Source organism: Myiozetetes cayanensis, unplaced genomic scaffold (assembly GCF_022539395.1).
Source record: "Myiozetetes cayanensis isolate MyiCay16 unplaced genomic scaffold, myiCay2020 scf2-11, whole genome shotgun sequence".
In the NCBI taxonomy this organism is placed as follows: domain Eukaryota; kingdom Metazoa; phylum Chordata; class Aves; order Passeriformes; family Tyrannidae; genus Myiozetetes; species Myiozetetes cayanensis.
Window position 1 is genome coordinate 44326335 of NW_026087411.1, and position 22678 is coordinate 44349012.

Here is a 22678-nt window from a genome sequence, read left to right on the forward strand (position 1 = left end):
GCACGTTCAGCTGAGCAAAAATGAGGATTATTTGTTGTGCAATTCAGATGCAAAACTGTTATTACTCTCCCAAGTCCAGGAATGACAGCAACCTTCTGAGAATCTCACGTCAGATATCCAACACACGCATTCACACAACTTGCACAATCGCCAGTTCCAAGAAGTCTCCCAAGTGGCTCCATGTTCTCCCACCATTAGATGGTCTATGAGGAAAAATACAGTTTTGGCATTTGAACCAGGGTGAGTTGTATGGTGTATGTCCACCACCACATGCAAAAATCATTGCTCAGTGACCTTTAAACTTGGTATGTTTTTCTACTGTTTATAGCCATTCAAGTCAAAAATACCCTCATAGTCTTGCAGTCAACATCTGAAAGCTCAGTCTGAAACAGTCTGGGTGACTCCCTCAGACACGTATTTCTTCCAGATTATGTTTCATTAAGTAGAATGCCTAAATAGGAAAGATCCATTGCCATTGGCCATACCCTATGCTTAAATGCCAGTGCTTCAGTCTTCTTAAAACTTTCAGTCAATATCATCAACAAGCACTTGATGCTCTTAAAAATTGATCTGTAAGAATTACGAGGAAACCTTACCAATCTAACTGGAAGCTTCATCCTGGCTTCTAAAGCAAAGTAGAAGAAGAGATTAGGCAGTATACGTTAGAGGCAAGAAAATGTCATGCTAAACCTATCATTGAGGCATCAAGTGTCATTTTTTAAATGCACCAACTGATATAAACTTAATACATTTAAAAGGTCCAAAGTTTGGATGCAGGAAAAAAAACCACAAAATGCCTTCCGTGATTAAAGACCCTGATCTGTCCAGCTTAGCCTGGAGATGGCTGAGAAGTGATTACTGTCTACAAGAATCTTCACAGGGAGAAAAATCCCATGTTTTGGAAGAACAGAGAGACAAACCAGAGCTCAAAACCAGGCAAATGTCTGGGTGCAAAATTCATACAGCTGCAGAATGGAAATGAGGTAGCTGTAGCTCTAAAAGTGAGGCTGGTTATTCACTGGAACAAAATCATCAAAAGAGAAAAAGGGTTTGCCATTCCCTTTGTATCACTTTTAGTAGTACCCCTTAGTGGAACAAAGGTTAGTGAAGAAGCAAGTGGATGATTTCAACAGCTTGCAGTAATCTGGAAATCAATTTAAATGCTATGGTGGTCTCTTTAGACCTCAAATATGACATGCACTCATATTGCCCTAGCACAAGCAGTCAACACGGGATGAACAAATCAGGTGCCACAGGATTAATGGATGAACTCCAAAGATTAATTCAAAGATTTTTAGGCCATAAACAACTGGAGCAATCACCTTTCTCTGTCCAAATCTGTATCTCTACTGTGGTACACATGGAGAATATTTGCTGCCTTTGACAATATAGAATATCCTTTTGAAATTTTCTGATGTTTACAACTACCTATGATGTTAATTTAGAACAACCTGTTTCACAGCGTTGGTGCAATATGTTTAAAACCTGTAGCAAGACTGAGTAAATGGTGTTCCCAAAAAATATTAAAAACTCACTGTCTTAAGACCCAAATAAATTATAGCAGCGTTAGTGGTTCACTAATCCTGTAAACCACAGGAGGGCCTTAAACAAACAGATCTCAAACATGAGTGAGGCCTTCAAGTACAGATATAAATAAGGCTTTAATCTTGAATAAGGTCTCCAATCAGAATTAAGCTGTTTAAAAGAGAGTGAAAATTAGGCCACAAAATCTTGAATTCTTAAATTTCCAAGGCCTGGAGCTGAGTGACAACTGATGAACTGACTGACTTTACGCAGCTTCTAAACACCTAAGAGATGTACACCAAGACAGACAGATAAAGAGCCTGCAAAATTCTAATCACAGCAACCTGGGTATTTTTTTTTAAAAAAAAGGTAGGAAGAAGGGAAGTAAATTATTAAATAAATGCAAATGCTGTTTAGTAGTGCACAGTAACTGTGAAAGAAAGTGCACTACTTTCCTCATCTTAAAGATGGTGAATATTAGCAATTCTGAAAAGAACTATTTTTTGTAAACCTAAACATTAAAAAAATTGTCTAATGACACTTGTTCCATCTCTGTGATAAACACTGCTGTAGCAGCCTCCTTGAGGAATGATGTGGCAGAAATTTGCGGAGAGCAGCCACTCAGTATGGAAGTGCTGCATAGCCACCCCCATTGGGGCACCCTCCTGTGAAGTGACAGTCCCTCTTTTAGTCCAAAGAGTATTAAATAAGCCTACACTTGCATCACGCTCCCAGGAGGTGTTTGTGTGGGTCTGGCCAAAAACAGCCTGAAGAAGGAGCTGGTGATATTCCCTTCTCTGATCTGCAGCATCTTTGGTAAGTACTGGAATCACAGGGTTTCCACGTGATGCAGAGATGATGCTCCCGCTGCCTCCTCCTGAGCTTTCACATAAAGGAAGGAGCAGCTTTCAGTAAGTTGTAAAAATGTACTTCTGCACAGCCTTCAAGAGGGACACTGAGCAAAAAAGCAGCACCAAGGTCACAGTGTGGTGGCACAATAAGGGCATTTCTCTATTCCAAATTTCTTCTTGGTTCAGTTTTGTTGAGCTTCCTGCTAAGTGTGAAAGGTTTGGCAGGGCTAACAATCCCTTTCTGTGCAGGGCAGACACTGCTGTCCAGTCCAGGCGCCAAGGATCAGTAGCTAGGTATTGCACAGCTTTTGGGTATAGGCTCTCATACTTAATTTATAAGGTGCTCAGTGTGAAAAACAAGATATCTCTTGTAAAAAAGAAGATAGTCCTTGTGAACTGAAGCTGTAGCATCACCATCTAGTATTAATGTTTATTGGAAAGATCAATACTCATACAAAAGATGAACTCAGACATCTGTGGGGCACAAGATTTCAAATCTTTCTCATAAGACAAGGACCCTCTTTACAGAGTTTGGAGGTTGTCTATAATCACCAGTCGCACATTTGCACACGCACATTTGGGAACGTGAGTAAAATACATCTATTTTTTTAAAAGTACACATACTTGAATATCCACATCTTTTTTCCTGTTAGGCCTTGTACAAACCTAAAGACTTTGTGCTGAGTCCTGAATGACTTTGTAGAAGTCCACCATGACCTATTGTTTATTTCACTTTGACCCCAGTAGCTTTGGAAAGGACTTTGTCATGTTTACCTTCAAGTTACTCATCTTGTATGCCCATGGTTTGTTTATCCACTTTAGTCTACTGAAATTTCCCCCTTTCTTTTAGTTAAAGAAATAGGCCAAAGGTGATTTCAGGGTCCCTATCTGGACACACATCACCAATTCATTCAAAGACCTTTGGCTTCCTTTAGTAAGTCAGGGGCATCCTAGATACTGCCTTGCTCTCACATTTGTCCAGTGAGTGAGAGAAATCTCTGTCTATCAAGAGAAAAATTGACCCTAATTTTAACATTACCATGGATACTATGATTAGACTGAAGTGAGCCCTGGTGTAATCATGCATTTCTGTCTCAAACGTGCTAATCTAATTCCCCCCCCCCCCTAGATTAAGCCTACCAATATTTATGTTCAAGGTTTTCCAGTGGCAGTAGTTTAGGTAGTTGTTCTTTAACTGGGGAAGGGATGGAAGAGGAAAAAGCACAGAACTGTACTTTTCTACCAGAAGTGATCCGCCACTCCTGGCCATCCTCCAGTCTCACTGGGGTTGTTTAGGCTGGGGCGAGCCAAGGTGCCAGAAAAGTGCACATGGTAAGCAAATTTATTAGTAGTGAAAAATGTCATAAACCTATATTTTTATCATATTCTTCTAAATTTATACTTATTCAGCTAAATAAAAATTCATGAGTCCTGAGAAAGATTACATAGGTAAAATGATTGTCATTATTTTCCAGTGTGTGTCTCAACTTTGACCTCTTACTTTCTGCCATCAGTCAGAACTCTTTGCTTCTCCTTATAATCTTTGGGATGTTTGTATTAAATAAAGCATGTTAAGAAGGACATAGAAAGCTCGGGAGAAAAAACATGATTAATTTTCTTCATGAAGTACAAGTGTTTCAGCACACACTTTGCTAGGCAATAATCAAGGAAGCAAATCTCCCCACAACCTTACTTAAGAAGTTCATGCCACATCATTGATACTCATTCCTCAGAAAATGGAAATAATTTTTAAAAGTAGAGTACAAAAGTATTTCCCTTTTTTTTTTTTTTTTCTTTTTTTGGATCATGTTGGATTCATCACCAAGGCAGGTTTTCCATGATGAGGAAACCAACTTTGCTTTGCAGCCCAGTTCGACATCTGCTAGGAAGTGCAGCCTGTCAAGTGAGCACCACCAGCCCTCCTGTTCCGCTCCTCTGGACACCACGGTTGTAGCAATGAAGTGATTGTATGTCATTTAACTGTAAAAGAAGTTTCCCTGATTGAAGGAGGAGAATTTTGCAAGGTGGTGTTACAAGAAGGGGCTCTCTTACCGCAGTTGACCTGATTTAGCAATATAAAGTACAGAGTGCACCTGACTGAACAGGCAGCCCTCATCCCTTCCTTCCCAAACACAAGATAATTATCCACAATTGCCTCAGAGATACCAGTAATTTAGTGGAGTGATAATAGAAACAGCAGTTTGGTGGTGCTTCTGACATGGATGTGCGGCTATTAAAAATTTATTTTTTAATAAATTTATTATAACAATTTCTTGTTGTAAATTAGTTATAATCATTTATTATAACAATTTACTTAAAAAAAGAGTATTTTATAAGTTAAAAAGAAAACCACAAAACCCAGTTTCAAAGGTCCATTTCTTAAACAGTAGTCAATATATCCATGTAGCCCAGTACCTGTATGTACATCACCAATTGCAAGTATAAGTAATTTGTGAATAAACCCATTAATCAGATCTTCTTCCCGATGTTCTAAAACCCGATTTCTTCTAAGCAACCCTAGCAATGTAGCTTTATATTTAAAATATTATCTAAAATTATCTCATTTGAAGCATTATTAGATGTATAAACTAATTAAGTAAACTTTAGGGATGAGCTTCAGCCCAGAGAAAGATCTTAAGACATTTAGTATCAGTCTTCATGACAGTGAAACACACATTAATATAGCCATCACCACTACACATATTTCAGCATGAAGGTGGCTTAAGCAATTTCAGCTGCAATTTTGACTGTCTTTTTTACCATGTGGGACTAATTGAGGACTCAGAGCAGCCTCATCACAGAAAGGCCCCATCCTCCACCTGCCCCAAGGCTCTTCTGCACCACACATATGCAGTGCTGCTTGTGCAGGGTGTCTCCTTCATCTACAGCCAGTTGACTTTTAGGAAAAAAAAAATCCCAGGAGAAAACATGCCCTTAAGAACAGTTGTACTGTAAGCTTAAGTAGGGGAAGATACTGTTTGGGGTTTTCTGTTTGTTTGTTTGTTTCAGGTTGGTTTGGGGTTTTTCCCACCCTTCACAGAGGGTTGATGCTGGCAGTCAGCCCAGCAGCGAGGAGCTGCTCCCACCCTTTAGCAGTGGCCTCCAGCCATCCAGGCTGCTTTTCAGGCACAGAGAAAAGGAGCAGCCTCACTACCAACCCAGTTGCTTCTCTGCCAGTTCTGTACTCTGCTTTCCCCAGTTTTGGACATTACAACTTTTCATAGCACAGGACTAGCTGTTTTCTATGCTCACATAATACAGACAATGTTAGAGACAGAGCTTGTGTTATTCCTACCTACAGAGTTCATAATAACAGGAATAACTATGCTAATGAAAGTTTCAAGTGTTCAGACCCGCCCAGCCATAATCTAATCATGACAGACAGGTCTTTTTGCATGTAAGGCAGGAAAAAGCAGTGATAACTGCAGCAATCGCCTGAAATGCTTGGCTTCTGTGCTGACAAAATGCTTTCATTTTTCTTTGTTGTAGGTAGCACTCTTGCTTCAGTTCCTGCTGCCCAGCTGTTGCTTGGCTGGCCTAAAACAATTGTTAATCACAATAGCAGCTAATCTGCCAATATTTACATCTCGGCAACCCAAGTTTTTTTCCAGACGCATTCTGCATCTATTTCAGTTCTTAACTCTGTCCATTACAATACCTACATTGTAGTGTTCCTTTGGCCTTTCATAGAGGAGGGGCTGTCTTTTTCTTGTGGTTTTGTAATTACACCAGTGTCTTATTATGTCTTCTGCTTGAAATAATGTTTTACTTTGATGTTTGATCCTACTCCAGATCCTACTGAGAACTGCAGATGATGAAATGCCTCTATCTCCATAATCCAATAATTTACCCTAATTGATAAGGTTTTACATAGAAACTATCAATCTCTAAAATGATAGATGCTAATCGTGTGTGACTATGCCAGCTTCGTGGTCAGTCAGTGTGAGAACTGTTACCTGCTAGAAGCTGTATTTTTCAGCACTGAGTAAAGTATTTCTGCATTTCAGAAAATGTTTTCTAAAATGAAGTACAGCTTCTTTTCAAGTGATTTAGTTGTTAAGCATTTATTTCAGGTTTTTTTAGACTAATACTACAGTAATATTTCTAGTAGGATGCCTTCACAAACGTGTCAGGGCTGACCATGTATTTTACATATGTTATTCATTATTTATACAGGACAGCCTCCCGAGTTGGCATTCTCAGCTGTTCAATCTACTTTGTTACTCCTGTATGCTCCACATGGAGTAAAACTGCTCAAGCACCATGCCAGCATGTAGGGATAATGTATCTATTATCAAAGATGCAAAGACAAATGCAAGTGTTACATCAAGCCGTGCTCTCGCTTGGCTCAATTTGAGATTGCAGGCAGATAAAATGTCATAGTCAACTACTCTAGTCAATCGTTTCATCCACCTACTAGGTGATTTGTGTCCACTTCAATGAACAGGTATTTCATTATAAGGTCTAGGAAAACTGTCCAAGCAGTATATCTTTTCTTCATATTTTTCTGCAACTTTGGAGCTCACGTAGCAGGGAAAAATTAACTACTTCAGTCCTGAAGTCACAGTTTCTTGAACTACTTTTTTAATGATTGTTCCCATGTTTGTCAAGCAACACTCCAAATAATGTTTTCTTGCAATTCTTTTTACAGCTGGGAAAAGGCACTATCATTTTCCCCTGCAGGTGTTTGTTAAGAGTGGTATCAGACACAATCTTTAGGACTGACTTTATTGTCAGAAGCTTAACTACTGCATAGCACTAATAGACTGCTCTGAAGTGTCCATAGCACTGATTTTACTGCCAGGAAGGTAGTACACCCGTCTACATACAGGGATATGCTACCATGCATGTGCCTGCAAAGGCATTTCAAGAGGAAGACAAGAGATGCCTGAAAAGGAGAAATATCGCAGACTGCTTTACTCAGCAGCTAGATCTGCATGTGTTGAGGTCAAGAAGTGCTGCTTCCTGAGGTGCAGTTCTGGGATAAGGAGAACAGGACTGGGCATATTTATTTTCCCTGTAGCTAGGTGGATTGACCCTGCCACCCCTACCCCCCACCCTCAAAAACGGGAAATGTGGAATATGGAAACTCTCTTCTGAAGGAGACACAGCATTCATTTTCTAAACAGACCAAGCATCCAGCAGCTCACCTCCTCACAGAGACAAAATCTAAGATACTACCAAACATTATTAAGGCTCACCTGGCCCTGGCTACCTTAAAAGACACCAGCACTAGGTGCACTAGCACTGAAGACTTTTTGAGTCAATTGTGAAGGAGTCCTAGAGTAACTGCTGGAGAACTCTACAGTCTATCTGCTAAAAATAAGGAAGGGAATTCAAGCATGCCAGCTTGGAAATCTAGTGAGGAAGAGTTTAGGGTAACGATGGACAGTAACAAAAGTCAGCAAGTGAGTTGAAAATGTGGTGACCTGTCCAAAGGCTAAGAGAAAATAAGGAGAATAACTGGACAGCCTTACAAACTTCAGAAGTATCTCTTCACAGAGGTCAGAATTATAAGGCTAACAAGAAACAAATGAAAGCAATGATGATTCCAGGAGGAATTCCAGGAAATGGCAGGTAGGATATTTGTGAAGATAATATAAGGGATAAAAGATTTCAAGGAGTCTGTCTGAAAACCAAACCAGCTAGCTACAAGTACCTGTTATGATTAGAAGAAACATAAGAGACATCCTCAAACATACATGGCTTGTCTTATTCACAAGCACAGTTTAAAATAAGGCAAAGGAATTGCAGTCATTAAATAATGCAGAAAGAGTCCATGACAGGCAGGTAAAGACAGAAATATGGTAATAATAACTCAAAATAGGTCTAAATTCAGTGTGAAAAAAATAGACAGAAGCATAGTTGAGACCAGGAAGGGAACCAGTGAAATTTTAGAAACAAATGTGTGGTAGAACCTAATGAAACTTGCTCTGAGGTCCACCAGGCCATCGCAGAAGCAATTTGTCAAGCTAGTAATCTTCCTTCAGCTCACGGAGAAGACAGGGCAGTCCTGCAGTAAAGAAGAACACATGTCTGAAGAGAAGGGGTTAAAAACAACCTACCAAACTATAACTCGAATGGCCTGATTCTCACATGTAAAAAAAAAAAAAAAAAACACAAACCTGCTGGAATCATTTATTAAGCTACCAGTTAATGTTCACTTAGGGAACAACATGCTTAAAAGTACACCTGGACTTGTCAAGAGCAACTCAGAATCACAGAATATTCTGAGCTGGAAGGGACTCACAAGGATCATCAAGTCACTACGCTTAACTGAATGGCCCATACAGGAACTGAACCCTTGACATTATTAACACCAATCTCTAACCAACTGAGCTAATCTCACTCACATCAAATCGAATTTATTTTCTCTATTGAACAGGCTAAAGGGGGTAAAAGAAAAGCTATGAATAAGATAAACTAAGGGAGTTTTTTGTATGGAGTTTGACATCCTTATAAGAAACCTGAAAACCAGTATGCTAATAAAAGCAGTGTAAATACATACAGAACAAAAGCAAACTTCAAATCCTTGCTAGCTGTTTTTGTTGTGTAACTGGTAGAGCCTGTCATGTGGGACTGCTTCCTTCTGGGCACGTCTCTAGTTAATGATTTTTCCATTAACTATTTTAAAAAGTGAGATACTCTCAAAATTGGAGAAGGGTACTGCACTGCTGGTAAGGCTTTGACAGAGACATGTTGACCCTTGGCTATGCCTTAAGAAAGCTGTAAACACAAATGGAGTAGGCAAAAGGTTAAAAGACTTTAAAGGCACAGCCTCTGAAAAAAAGGCTGGAAGAATTCATTTACTCCAGGAAGAAAGACTAAAGAACAACTACTTCCAATGCAAACAGATTCTTTTTTTTTTTTTTCTCCATACATAGAGTTAAGAAAGAAAAAGAATTACAAATATTCAGTAAAGGAGAATAAGAATTTTCAGCCTTATTCTGCAAGGCTAAAAATGTATGTATAACAGTAGCTGTAATATTAACAACTGAGTCTGGCCATATAGGATATGCGGAATCCCACCACATGAGATTTTTGTTCAAACATACAGAACTGATTTCCACAGACCTTCCTTCTGTCAGTGCATGTCGAATCCACTAGAATAAACGATTCTTTGAGACCTCATTCAGATTCACATTGCTGCTTTTAAATAGGAGTCTAAATAGTCCACAGAAGAATGTTGGGCTACATTTTAGCTTTGGGATTAAAACTCTTCCTCACACTCAGCAAAGCCAGGGGTGGTTGTGGGGTGTCATATATGCATGTCATATCATATATCCAGAAAAAGGAAATGACACCCAATGCTTTTCCTAAAACCTGCTGCTCTCTGAGCAAGCAATGGGAGGAGAAGGATAAAGAACATTTTTTTCTCAGGTTTTTGGTGGGTGGTTTTGCTTGGGGGGGTTGGTTTTTGTGTTTTCAGAGTGGGTTTGGGGTGTTTTTTGTTTTGGTTTGGGTTTTTTGTTTGTTTTGGGTTTTTGTGGGGTTTTGTTTGGTTTTTTATTTGTTTTTGTTGTTCTGTTGTTGTTGTTATTGGTTTGGGTTTTTTAACCAGAGATCTTGCAGGGAAGAGGGAAGCAGAAGGAAATGAAGCAGCCATGGCCTCCAGGGCTTCTTGCAGAGCTTAGGCATGGCCTAGGCTGCACTCTCAGCCCAGCTCTAGACTGCAGAAACTGAGGCTGCAAGCCTTTGGAAAACAGATGAGATAAACGTCCATTTTCACTATCTCTAGTGCACCGGGCAAAGATAAAAGAAGTAATGCACATAAAGGTATTTATTTGCATGGCCCACATTTTATGGAGATAGTATTTGCAGGGTTAGAGTTTATCTTCACCTCTATGCGGCGACCTCTGCTCAGGTATGAAATAGAAAGTGCTAGTGAGGGATGGAATCTTAGACCATCACACGTAAAACAACGGAAGCAACTATCACAGAAAGAAGGAATTGCTAGGGCTGGAAGCGACCTCTGGAGATCACCTAGTCCAGCCCTCTTGCCAAGGCAGGTGGCACAGGAACGCGTCCAGGTGGGGTTTGAACGTCTCCAGAGAGGCAGACTCCCCCACTCCACGGGCAGCCCGTTCCCGTGCCGCGCCGGCATTCCCGCACTGCCCCACTCCTGCACTGCCCCACTCCCGCACTGCCCCGTCCCCGCACTGCCCCATCCCCGCACTGCCCCATCCCCGCACTGCCCCATCCCCGCACTGCCCCACTCCTGCACCGCCCCATTCCCGCACCGCCCATTCCCGCACCGCCCCACTCCCGCACCGCCCCATTCCCGCACCGCCCATTCCCGCACTGCCCCATTCCCGCACTGCCCCATCCCTGCACCGCCCCACTCCCGCACCGCCCCATTCCCGCACTGCCCATTCCCGCACCGCCCCATTCCCGCACTGCCCCATTCCCGCACTGCCCATTCCCGCACTGCCCCATTCCCGCACTGCCCCATCCCTGCACTGCCCCATTCCTGCACCGCCCCATCCCTGCACTGCCCCATTCCCCACGCCCCCCCCGCCCCCGACACGCGCCACTGCGGGGGCGGAGCCACACGCCTCGAGGCGCGGGGCGCGCCAATAGGCAGCCACCTGCCGCGGCCGCGCAGCCAATGGCGGCCCGGGGCGCGGCCGCGCGGCCGTTCCCCGAGGGGCGCGGAGGAATGTCGGCGGCGCGGCCCGCGGAAACCCCTCCGGGGCGCGCTGTGCGACGGCCGCCCCCTCCTGCCGCAGCGCTGCTTTACGGCACGCTGCCCGTACCCCTGCCCGCGGCCACCCCACCGCCCGGGCCGGGCGCGCGCGGGGGGCGGGGCCGCCGCAGCCAATGGGCTGTGAGAGCGCCGCGGTGACGGGAGCGGGGGGGTGGGGGCGGTGGCGCGCGCTGCCGTAAAGCGGGCGGCGGGCGGCGCGCGGGGCACTTGTCACCGGCGGCGGCGGCGGCGACAGCGCGGGCAGAGGCGGCCGGGCCGGGCGGGAGCGCCGTGCCGAGGGCGCCATGGCGGGGGCGCTGGGCCGCAAGGCCGTGGACTATGTGCGCAGCAAGGAGTTCAGGGACTACCTGATGAGGTGAGCGCGGCGCGGGGGCGGGTGTCACCGCCGCGCACGTCGCCCTGCTCCGCCCCGCCCGGGCGGCGGCGGCCACCGTCCCTTCCCCGACCTCTCCCGAGCCCCGCAGCCTCGGGGCGCCGTTTGACCCCCGCGGGGCTCGCCCTCGCCGGCTGGGCGCCGGGAGCAGGCAGCAGCAGCCCGGCCCGCGGGTGCCGCGCCCGCCGTCGCCGCGGCTCCAGAGGGCGGTGGGGCTGTCGTGTCCCGCCGCGTCCCGGGGAAACCCGGCTTGACCTTGAAGCGGCGCGGCGCGGTTCGAAGCTGCCGCGGCAGCTGCGCCCCTGGTGACCTTCGCTGTGCCGGCGGTGACAGCGGGAGGCCCCGGGGGTGCGGAGCTGCCGCCCCGCTCCGCTCCGCGCCGGGGGCTCGCTCGGGGCGGGAGCCCCGGGCCGGCACAGCGTCACAAAGAGCCGGCGGCTGCCGTGGGCAGGAGCGAGCTTGGTCCCAGATGCAGTCTGCAGACCGCTCATTTAGATCCCCGAGAACGTGTAAGTGGGTGCTTCTTTTCAGAGGCTCGTTGGAGCCCCGGTGTCACGGGAACGTGGCTTAAGTCGCCTCCCACACAGCTCAGTACTTTTGTCAAGCTTCGCCTTGCGTGCCGCGGTAAGGGGTATGGTACCTTGAGCTGAAATCACGAACCTGCCTTGAGGAACAGTTGCAGCACATTTAAATCTGGTCGAACTACATGTATAGGAGCAGTCTTGAGTAGTCTCTGGCAGACAGGCTGTTTGGCAAAACTAAACAAATAAAAACGGACTCTTCTAATAAAGGTGGTTGAGCAACCTTTTGCTATAGCTGTTGCTCGCTGTCTTACCTACATCTATTGCAACCAGTGTTTGATGTTGAGCAAGCATGTAGGAGGACATCTGTTTATCTGAGAAATGGAGTCTTGATTAAAGCAGCAGGAGATGGTGTAAGCTTGCATGGAAGAGGGATTATAGTATAAAGGCTCAGTAAGGCCTTAAGGAGGGTAGATTTTGATAAGATATTAGGAAGAAATTCTTTGCTGTAAGGGTAAAGCACTGGAACAAGTTGCCCGAAGAGATTATGGACTCCCCATCCCTGGAAGTGTTCAAAACCAGGCTGGATGGGGCTTTGAGTGACCTATCTGGTGAGAGGTGTCCTGGCCCATGGCAGGAGCTAGATGATCTTTAAGGTCCCTTCCAACCCAAACCATTCTATGATTCTATGTAGAGTGTTTGTTTGGCATTCACAAAATCAAGATCCACAGAAACAGTGAGGCAAAAAGAGAGTAAAATGTGAGGTAAAAGAGAACATCCTTGAAGCAAAATGAAGATGGCCCAGAGCAGGCTTCTGTGATTCCTGTTGAAAGTCTTGAGGATATTATGTAAGTTTGATAGATGCATGTTAACATTAATGTTTATTTAATTGTAGCAGGATTCATGTCAAGTATATAAATGGCCATTAGACCAGTGGTGTGCTTCATAAGTAGAAAAACAAACAAAAATCTAGGAGAGATAACGGCTGCTTCCTAATGCCACCACAGTTAGTGGAAGGATCTCTTTCCTCACCAAAGACTGAGAAGGTTTTGAAAAAAAAAACCACTTTTCAAATGTATTTCATCTAGTCTTCAAACAAGCTATATAAATAAGACTATATTGTAAAAAAGAAAAAGAGCATTCCACAGGATTCTACCATTGTGGAATGTGCTCTGCCTCGTTATGTACAAAGATACTTGATTAATTTTTACTTGTATTACTGGGTGTGTCCTGAAGGGCAGAAGTCAGTTGCTCCATCTGGTGTGGCCTTTCAGCATTGTTCCTTGCTTACTAAGAGACAAGTGTCTCCTAGTGTTGGCTTTATGTTGAGTTGAAAATTTAGGTGACTGTCTGTCTTCTCCATAGAAGAAATGGAGAGTTAACTCTTTGCATTTCTTCCTTAAGATGATTGATTCCCCAGGCTACAGGACAATTTTCTTCTTTTCCTGAAGAAAATTCCCTTCTTTCTTTGCACGTAGAGAAGAAGCTTTGAGACTGTGGTGTCTGTTCTAAAAATCAGCATCTAATCACTGCTGCTTTGTGGGAAATAAATTGAAGTATTGTTTGGAATACTGCTGTTGTGCTTTGAATTGCTCGACCCTCAATAGAATAACTGAAGTTACCCAAAGTGGTGGAATTAAGTGCTTCATTACTATAGTTTGGGGCAATCAAAACTTGCAGAGATCTATTAGAATAAGTAGCTTTAGCTTCATAACTTTAAAACAGGAAAGCAAGCATAATGAATGCATGCTGCTTTTCTCAGGTGGATATATCTGGCATTAGAATTGCATTATGTCATGGGTTACCTTTGGATCTTGCACAAGGAAAAAGAAAAATTGCTTTTAAAACTGTCATTAATAATTAATTGTTTTGCCAGTATCACATCTGGCTTTTCTCAAGTGATGATTAATAGTGATTTGAATGACTGTAAATCATATAAATACAAATTTCCCCTAACCATGTCTTAACGCTTTAAAAAGAGCCCAGTAAAAAATGTAAGCTGTAGGTAGACTTCCTGCTTCTTATCAAATGCTGCAGTAATGTTTAATTTAAAACTAGCTGATTAGCATATGAAAGCTTGGTAGCTCTATATATTGTGAACTTCAAGTTGCATTTTTTGTAAAGATCCTAAAAATGGAAGCTGTCACTAGAGTTGTATTATCTAAGCCACTAATAGTAGGCAATAGATCCTCTTATTTCTTACCTATTGATTTAAACCAACGTCTTCTGAAAAACATCCAGTAAAACAGCTTCCCTCCTCCTTTGAGAGAGAAGATATATAGGCCATTCTAGACAAGCTTCCTTTTCTTGTGGTGGAAGCATAAATTATAATATAACGAGTCCTGAGGAGTCCTAAAATCGGATAACAGAAAAATAAGCATGGAGAGTGCCGTTTTCTGGGGCACTTCTGAAATGTCTCTTCGTGATGACTCAGCAGTAATGCAAATGTAGTGACTGTTAACGTAGAGGGCTCTGAGATAGTTCATTCCTTGTAAACCCTGAGCACTTTTGTCATGTAAGCTCTCTTTTAATTGAAATGAACTTCAGAAGAATTGGCATCAGTAATATAACTAGAATTAGCTGATCTTCAGTTCTCATTAGTAAATTTTTAAACATGAGGACATAAGAACTTTAAAAAAGCCCATCCTGTCTGGTCTGTGCTAGAAGCTGAAGGACACGATGCCTGCTTGTCTTTGTGCTCTGAGAACTGAACAATCTTAACCCTTTTGCAGAAGGGTGGTACCCCTTCCACTCAGGGGATGGCAGTGCAGGGGAAACAAATAGTGACAGTTCACCTGTATTTGCTGAATGCTCTCTGGTCTGTTAAAATCCTCATTGCCAGTATGAAGAGAATATGTGCAGAAATATTTGAAAAATACATCTTCTCCACTATAGACTTTTTGGAATGAACTGTAGTACCAATATAAGGTATTGATCAGCTCTGGTGATGTCTAGACACTTACTGAATGTAATTCTTGAAGTTCTTGGAAACTACTAGTTTAGAATAGAATCACTTCAGAAATAGATGTATGCACATACTGCAGTATCCTAACTGTTGTATATGGTGCATTTGTTGCTGCTCTACTGGCTGCAGAGCTTGGGGCTGGATGCCTGCCTCTGAAAGAGTCTACATGCCCTTGATTTGCCCTCTTCTAGGAGTATAATAACTGTTCCAGTCTCGTGATTGCGAGGACAACCTTACAAGACCTTAGCCAGAGCTGCCTGCTCTGTTAAAATAGCATCAGTTTGATTCTATTTTAGGCTTTCACCTCCTGAAAACAACTTCCAGTTTAAAAACTAAGACTGACTTCTGTTGGCACAAAAACATTGTGCCAGGAGACACATCTGAACTTGTTTAGTTAAGGTTTTGTGAAAAAAAATTGTGTGCACTTGTCTTGTGAACTTGAATTAACTATTGCTTCAGATCAGTTAAAAAGAAAACAAAAAACAAGTGGTTAGACTAGTCAAGGGCGTCCTAACAAAGCACCTTGAACCAGTCTGTGGCTTGTTAACAAAGGGTCACTGAAATGCACATCCAGTGTGATTTCCTCAGTTGACCTGATTGTTCCCTTACTGCAGCCATTTACAAAATAGTACTCTAAGAAGATGGAAATCAGTGTGAGGGAAGTGATGGTTACAGAGTAGCTCAGGACAGTGGTAGGCTTTCTATTACCCTACCTGTTAGCTGGTTTCTCATAAGTCAGAACTAATTCAGAACTAAATTCTATCAGTATCTTTGATAGAAAGAAGGTGCTTAAAAGTTCTGAAGCATTTTAAAAGGTTGAGTAGCAAACAATTCTTAAATATATGCTGCAGTCCAGCCTTCATGCATAGATCATTATTACATAAATTAGTATCTAGATGATCACTTAAATGAACCCCATACATGACCAAAGTGTAATTACATGCTAGATCAGTGGAAGTGTGTTATAGCTCATGTTTGGTACAGCCACAGTTGGCACAAACCGTAGTGACATGACAGTAAGATCTCTGGCAGTCTTTGGTTTGACCTACTTACATAGGTATACAAAGAATTCCAGGCGACTTCAAAGCTTTCACTGAAGAATTTTAGCTGTTTAGCTTTGTCATGACAAACCTTGATGGTCTTTGGCATGCTTTAAAACTAGTTGGGATGGGATCTTGGGAGCTTTGAAGGATCTAACATCTTCCATGGACTATAATTGGATTTTATGTTACTAGAAAAAAAGAGTGCAGCAAACACTTGTCACAGTAACAGCTCTCGAGGGGAAATGAAATTTTTAAAATACTTATACAGTAATCAATGTCATGACAGCTTCCTGACTTGTCCCTATCTTCTATTTGTTGTGCACTTCTCTCTGTGCAGATTATGAAAGAAACTAACATTTTTTTCTTCTTTTTTTCCATGTGCTTTTTGAATGGAAAACAATCATGGTGCACTTGAACAGTACGGTAAGAAAAGGGAGGGGATTTCTGTTTTCGCATTCTTTGTAACTTCAGTAACTTGCTGTCTTCTTGCCTCAGCACTGATAAACTCTTGTCTGCACCTGAAAAGCATCCTACAAACCTCCAGGAGTGATGCATTAGTAACATTTATTTGCAAGTCTGAGATTAAGGTGTCCAAATCTTAGCTCCTTCAGAATGTTTTCAGTTAAAGGAGCTTCATATTTTCAGTACTCTTTGCTAAGGACATCAGAGTAGTCTGTAACCCACTCTTCTACATAGCAATACTGGTACGTGACCAAACTACCTGGCTTATCTTTATTGGCCTTTATGCCAGACAATAAATGTACCATATAACTCTCACTAGAGACTCTTCTGTCCTTGAGGCCTTTGTTTGCTCCTGAAACTGCAAGTGGGTATTTTATGCCTGTTATGCTGTGAGTCATAATGTTATGGAAGACTTGCTCTTCTACATAGGCAAAAGACAAACTGTATAGGTGTAGTTTAATTCTGTGTGTGGAAGCTTCAAAGAGGTGCCAGCCTGAAGGCACTTAAAACCAGAGAGCCATCTCAAGTGAGAAGGTTCTAAATCTAACTCCCTGGTCAGCATAGGAGCGCTACAGCTGCAGCACTTCTGGGATGTGAACTGCTTGTGCAGCCCGAACTTGAGTGGTCCATAGTTTATAGTGTATTACTTGGTTATGTTCTAATGGCAATTGATTAAGTAAAAATGTCAAGATGACTTAATTTACTTTTCAAAACAGAGGTCAACACTAAGATTCTTAAAGCTGTAAATGTTTCATAGATTCAAAAAAATCAAGCTTAATTTTCTGAAACAACAGTTGTTTAAATGAGACTCCTGAAATGTCTATAAAAACCTCACCAAGTACCTGTAGTAGGTCACCACTTAAAATCTGCAGTCTGCTTTAGTGTGGTGTTGCTAAAACAAGTTGGCCTGCGCTCTCAATGTGCAAATAATCATGGTTGTGACTAGTTGTTTGGTTTCCAGTCCTCTTGTTGTCCTTTAAAATTATTTAAATGGCTACATTAAAAACTCTAAATCAACACCTTGTGTTCTGCTGACTTCATTTTCTGTGAATGTTTGTATTTTGTTGCTGCATATCTTTGTAAGTGGTATTATAGGTACATATGGCTGTACAGGGTAAATACTGCATAGCCATGCGACTCTTCTCAGTTATGCCATGTTACCTCTGATGTGCTTGAGGGGCTTTAACCATTACAGATGTCAATTTTCTCATCAGTAGGAATATAGTAAACAAATGCATTTATTGCATTCTTCAGAATACTGTTGTTACAAATCCAAGTTTGGACATTTGCACATTCTATAGACACTTGCAGAAATACTGCATTGTTTTGCATGTTGCGCTAAGATTCAGCTATCAAAACAGCATGTCTAACTTAAACTCACTTTTTTCTATAATTTTTGTAGTTAACTTTCTTGTATTGCAACCCAAATCTGCAGGAAGCAAGTGTGGCTTTCAATCTTACTGTAGTATTACAAGCTAGTATCCAGACTGGCAAGAGCATCTTGTAATTAAAATTGCAAGAAACTTAAATATCCCCTGGTAATTCCAAATCACTAAATATGTTGCAGTTAGAGAAAGTGTCAAAAGAATGGATATAGCTGCTGTCTACAAAGCTTTTTCTTGCAAGGTGCATGCATCTCTTTTGCCATATCTGTCCAAGTTACTCTTGAGAATCCTTAGTTGGCCATTAGAAGAAGCTGATGCAAATGCTGTGTGCATCATCTGTGGAAAGAATTCTGGTAAAGCCTCGTTACTCATAATGGTCATGGAAGATGGACTTATGACACTATTTTTGTCAGTTCAGAGTCTTTTAGATAAAACCCACCAAATAGAACTCTTGTTGTTTTTTCTGACTTGATTCTTTCCACTTCTTGTCTCTGGTTTTTCTCTGGATGTACACACCTGTAGCTACTTTTTCTACTCTTACATGTGTCAAATCACTGAGTTTTAAATAATGACTAAGTTGTTTGAGCAATTGCATATGAAGCTCAGGGTAACAGTCTGGTTTGTTTGCATGTCCCTGCTCTTTCAAAAAGAGAGTGTTAGCTCTCACAAGAAGATGCTTGATGAGCATTTCTTCATCCTCATTGTAATATGAAACCAGTTCCAGTTCTTCACTTCAGCAAGTCCTTGTATTTTCATTATATTTTTGAGGAGTCTTATTGGAAAGAGATAAATGCTAAGTCTCTGCACAGAAGTGAGCTGTAAATCTGAGGTTATTATATGACAATGCCAATCAGACTACGTAATGATTGCTGAGCTATAATTACATAAAACTCCGTTTCAATGACTTTACAGTAGTTCTTCTCCAGTCTGCAAGAATATTCAGAGTAGGTTCCTTTTCCTTCCTGTCTGAAGACTAGATCCCACTGAAAGAAGGGTTTAGTCTTTCTGTCATACATCAAAAGTAGTTCCTGTCATTTTGTGGAATTTTACCCATAACCCTGTCCCCTGTAGCTTTGTATGGCTGAGGAAAACTGTAAGAATACTGCTGGAGGTCTTTGGGTTTTTTTAACTTTTTTGTTTCCCCTCCTTACAGCACTTCTGGGGGCCAGTTGCCAACTGGGGACTTCCTGTTGCTGCTATTAATGACATGAAGAAATCACCAGAAATCGTTAGTGGCCGAATGACATTTGGTAAGACCTGAGACAAACTTCTTGTTAGTAAACTGACTGAAGAACACACAGTTTCTGTCTTTCAAGCAGTGATATATTATCAGTTGTCTGCAAGCTTGTGATCAAAGCAGATGTAGATATCAAATATCTTGTTATATGACTTCAGAGGCCTCTTGAATTGAGGTACTGAGAAGCTGCAGAGCTCTCTTTTGGAGAGCTTTCAAGTAATTCAGGAGGGGAGAGGGAGGCAGGTGTTGAGTCTTAGCAGTTTTTATCACCAGACTGTCTCCTAAAGTATAGTTCTTATGGTGCCTTGTACACACACTTGTTAAAATGCTTTTTTGTTAAAAAACTTTTTACACAGTTGTTTGTGTTTTTTTCCTTAACTAACTTAATAACTTAATTCTGAGTAATTTTTTTTCCCACAAGCAAAAACCTTTGGTTTAAGAAAATTTATAGCCTCATCATCATTAGGCTCTGCTTAGAGTAATTCAGTCTGTTAGTCAGCTTCCTTGAGGCAGAAGACTAGTTTAAATAGTCCCAGTAGAGTAAAACTGTTTTGCAAATAACATTTTGGCGACAGCTACACAACTCAGAAAAGTTGAGACACTTTAATTTTTGTGAGTATATATAGTGTGGTGTGTGTACAAATAGTCTTTTATTCAAGCCTGTCAGAGTTTCACAAATCTAGTGAATTCTTGGGTTGTAATTTGCTGTATTTAAATGCAATTATGATAGGAGAACAGATTAAAATAATTTCTCATCTTTCTGGAAAGCAGGTAACAAAGCTTCACTCTTCTGACTGTTCATGATTTCCTGGAGATGGAAACCTCCTTCTCTTAAAGTCCATTTTAATATGTTGCCAGCAAAAACTGTTTTTTAAATACAATACAATACAAAAACTGTATTTAAATAATTGTATCTTTAAAGAGACTCAGTCTTATACAGGTATTCTGACAATTTCTAGGACAGGCCATGTCTCATTGGGATTAACTCGGATTTTTCTGGCTGAGATAATTTAGGTGATAAACTAAAAAGACTTCAGTTTCATAGCACGATAATGTATGAGCAAAACTTTTTTGGGAAGCTGTAGCCCTGTAGAGAAATAAACACTGTTGTATCTTTTCTTGCATTGGATCCTCAAAGTGGACGTATTTGTAGGACTATTGGAAAACTTAAGAGCAATGAGAAATGTTCTACTTGTCAGTACATGCAATAATAGGAAAATTATGCCTCAGTAAAATGCAAATATTTACAATCTATTAACAATATCATCTCTTGCAGCACTGTGTTGTTACTCTTTGGCTTTCATGAGATTTGCCTACAAAGTGCAGCCAAGGAACTGGCTTCTTTTTGCATGCCACTTGACTAATGAAGTTGCACAACTTATTCAAGGAGGACGACTGATCAAATACAGGCAAGTCACACTTCGACATTTTAAAGTCATAAAGTGGTGACTCCTGTAATAAGTACTCTGTTAGTGGTTTTTAACTGTGGTGCAAACCTCTGCATGGTTTCTGAACTTGTTTTAACTTCATTACCTTTTGCAAACATAGTAACAAGCTTGGTGTCAGTAGGCTGAACTTGTTACTTTGCACCTCCTTTGAACTGTCTGAGGTGTGCACATAGAAAAGGCAGGAAGCCCTCATGGTCGTGGGTGGGTGTAGACAGGGCTTTCAGCAGATGCTGGCTATGTTGGGGTTTTTTTCATGCATTATGTTGATGAGTCTGCATGTGTCCATCTTGGTAACTAATTCCTGACAGGGAAACATCCATAAAACTGTGAAGGAGCTGTATGTCTGAAAGAGAAATCGAGCTAAACCTCTTAGAGCTGACCATTCTATATGTGAGGTAAATCTAACTGATGTGACTGGGGAACAGACTGCAATCAGTCTCACACCCTTGTTGTGTAGCAAGTAGTGCAGACACTGCCCTGAGCAATCCTAATGAGTCAGGATTATGGCTTTTCTCTTTTCTGCTCCAAGTAATTAATGTGGAGCAATGGGAGGATGAAAGCTCCTGAACTATAAATTAAAGAATGAGAGTAAGCAAAACTGCAAGTGGACTTGCCTTTGTTAAATGACTGGCCGATGTCTTTCATTCATAGAGTTTTACTGTAAGTTCAGATTTATTTTTTTTTATAACCATTGTAATTCAGTATTCACTCTTACAAAAGCTGTTCTTCTTTTGGCAGGCTGGAGAAAAAGAACTAAATATGTAACTTGAAATAAGCCAAGGAATGTATTCATCCTGAATTACAACCAAGGAAGACTTGCCATCTACAGTTGCTGTGACAATTACAGTGGGGATAAAACAGAAACACGTATTATGAATATGACCCCACCAAGAATTCTTCTACTAATTTTTTTATCTTACCTTTTAAAAAGTATTCAGCAATGTAAACCATTACATTTAAATTTTTGCTGCCTTACAGATCCTTAATAACTACCCTTTTAATAAAAAGTCAAGTCAGCCAAATAACACGCAATATTTGAAAACCCAACTTTTTTATCTAACAGTCTACAAAAGTGGCCCACGATGGTTTGACAAAACTAGTTTTCAATTCAACATGAACAGAGGTTGGTAAACAGAACTGTAGGTGGTATCATTGTTCTATGTATTAACATATTCTTAAAAGCCATTTAACTTGAATGCATTCATTCCTATTCTGTTTTTTGTTTTTGTTTTTTTTTTAACTTGAGCAGTGGCTTGCTAATCTACAAGAACAAATGTGTAGATAGGCAGCCTGGAAGTGACCAGCCATCCCTCTTCCCTGACTGCATGCCTTGTCTCAGTAAGAGACTTTATTAACATACATTTTTAAATCGCACATTATTTAAAGAAGGCTTGGAAAAACAACAGCATAGCACTGAATGAAGGAAGGCAACAAAGCTTGATACTATTCTTTGAGAAGTTCTGAATGGATTTTTTTTTTTTTTCCTACTGTTTGAGTTGTTCTAGATGTATGTAATCTTTACACAGGCAAAAATTAGTGTGCTTGGAGTCTAAGATCTGAAGGACACAAAGTGCCTTTCAGTAGTTTTTGACTTCATTGTGAGAGGGGTTTTTCTGCATGACCTGCCTGAAAGTTACATTGCTGTAAAGATAAAAATGACAAGGAATGTAAGAGTGTATGTTAGAGATTTTATTTCAGTGCAGTGTTTTTGAACAATAAACATGTTCCTAATGGCAATAAATTTATTGAACACTTGGAAAAGTTTTGGTTTTCATGTTGTGGTACCTGATCCTAAAGTGAAATTTTAGTATGGAGTGTCATTTTATTACTGTAACAGCATGAAGCAAAAACAGGCTCAAAAAGTAAACGATGTGTACTGAGTTCAGGTAAGCGTCCTCTGGATCCTAACACATCTTTCCTGCTGCAAGGAAAAGAGGGTGCGGGTTCTTGACTCAGACTGATGCTGAGACAACTTCCTGCTGTGATAAGCAGGGTTGAATTCAGAGCTCTCACTATGCAGATAAGTCAATATTACATATTCTCTTCTAGCAAATATAAGGTGGTCAGTTACGACTCGGTCTAATTCTACTGTGTTCTCAGCTGCATCATGGCAACACTTTTTTAATGGGCATACAAGAAAGAGGGTTATAGGGCATGTCTGC

The 22678-nt window shown here is 41.4% G+C and overlaps 1 protein-coding gene across 2 annotated transcripts in view; it reads left to right on the forward strand.

Annotated features, from left to right (window-relative positions):
* Window positions 1–22277, forward strand: part of MPC1 (mitochondrial pyruvate carrier 1) — a 28885-nt gene extending 6608 nt beyond the window's left edge. The window contains exons 1-5 of one of the 2 annotated variants that reach the window (XM_050315646.1): window positions 11300–11437; window positions 16404–16407; window positions 18985–19081; window positions 20345–20477; window positions 21255–22277. In XM_050315646.1, the coding sequence (XP_050171603.1) occupies window positions 11367–11437; window positions 16404–16407; window positions 18985–19081; window positions 20345–20477; window positions 21255–21273 (324 nt within the window). In that variant the 5' untranslated portion in view covers window positions 11300–11366 and the 3' untranslated portion in view covers window positions 21274–22277. Of the gene's footprint in view, window positions 1–11299; window positions 11438–16403; window positions 16408–18983; window positions 19082–20344; window positions 20478–21254 lie in introns of those variants that run through there. The other variant, XM_050315645.1, reaches the window with a different exon arrangement.
* The last annotated feature ends 401 nt before the right edge of the window (window positions 22278–22678 follow it).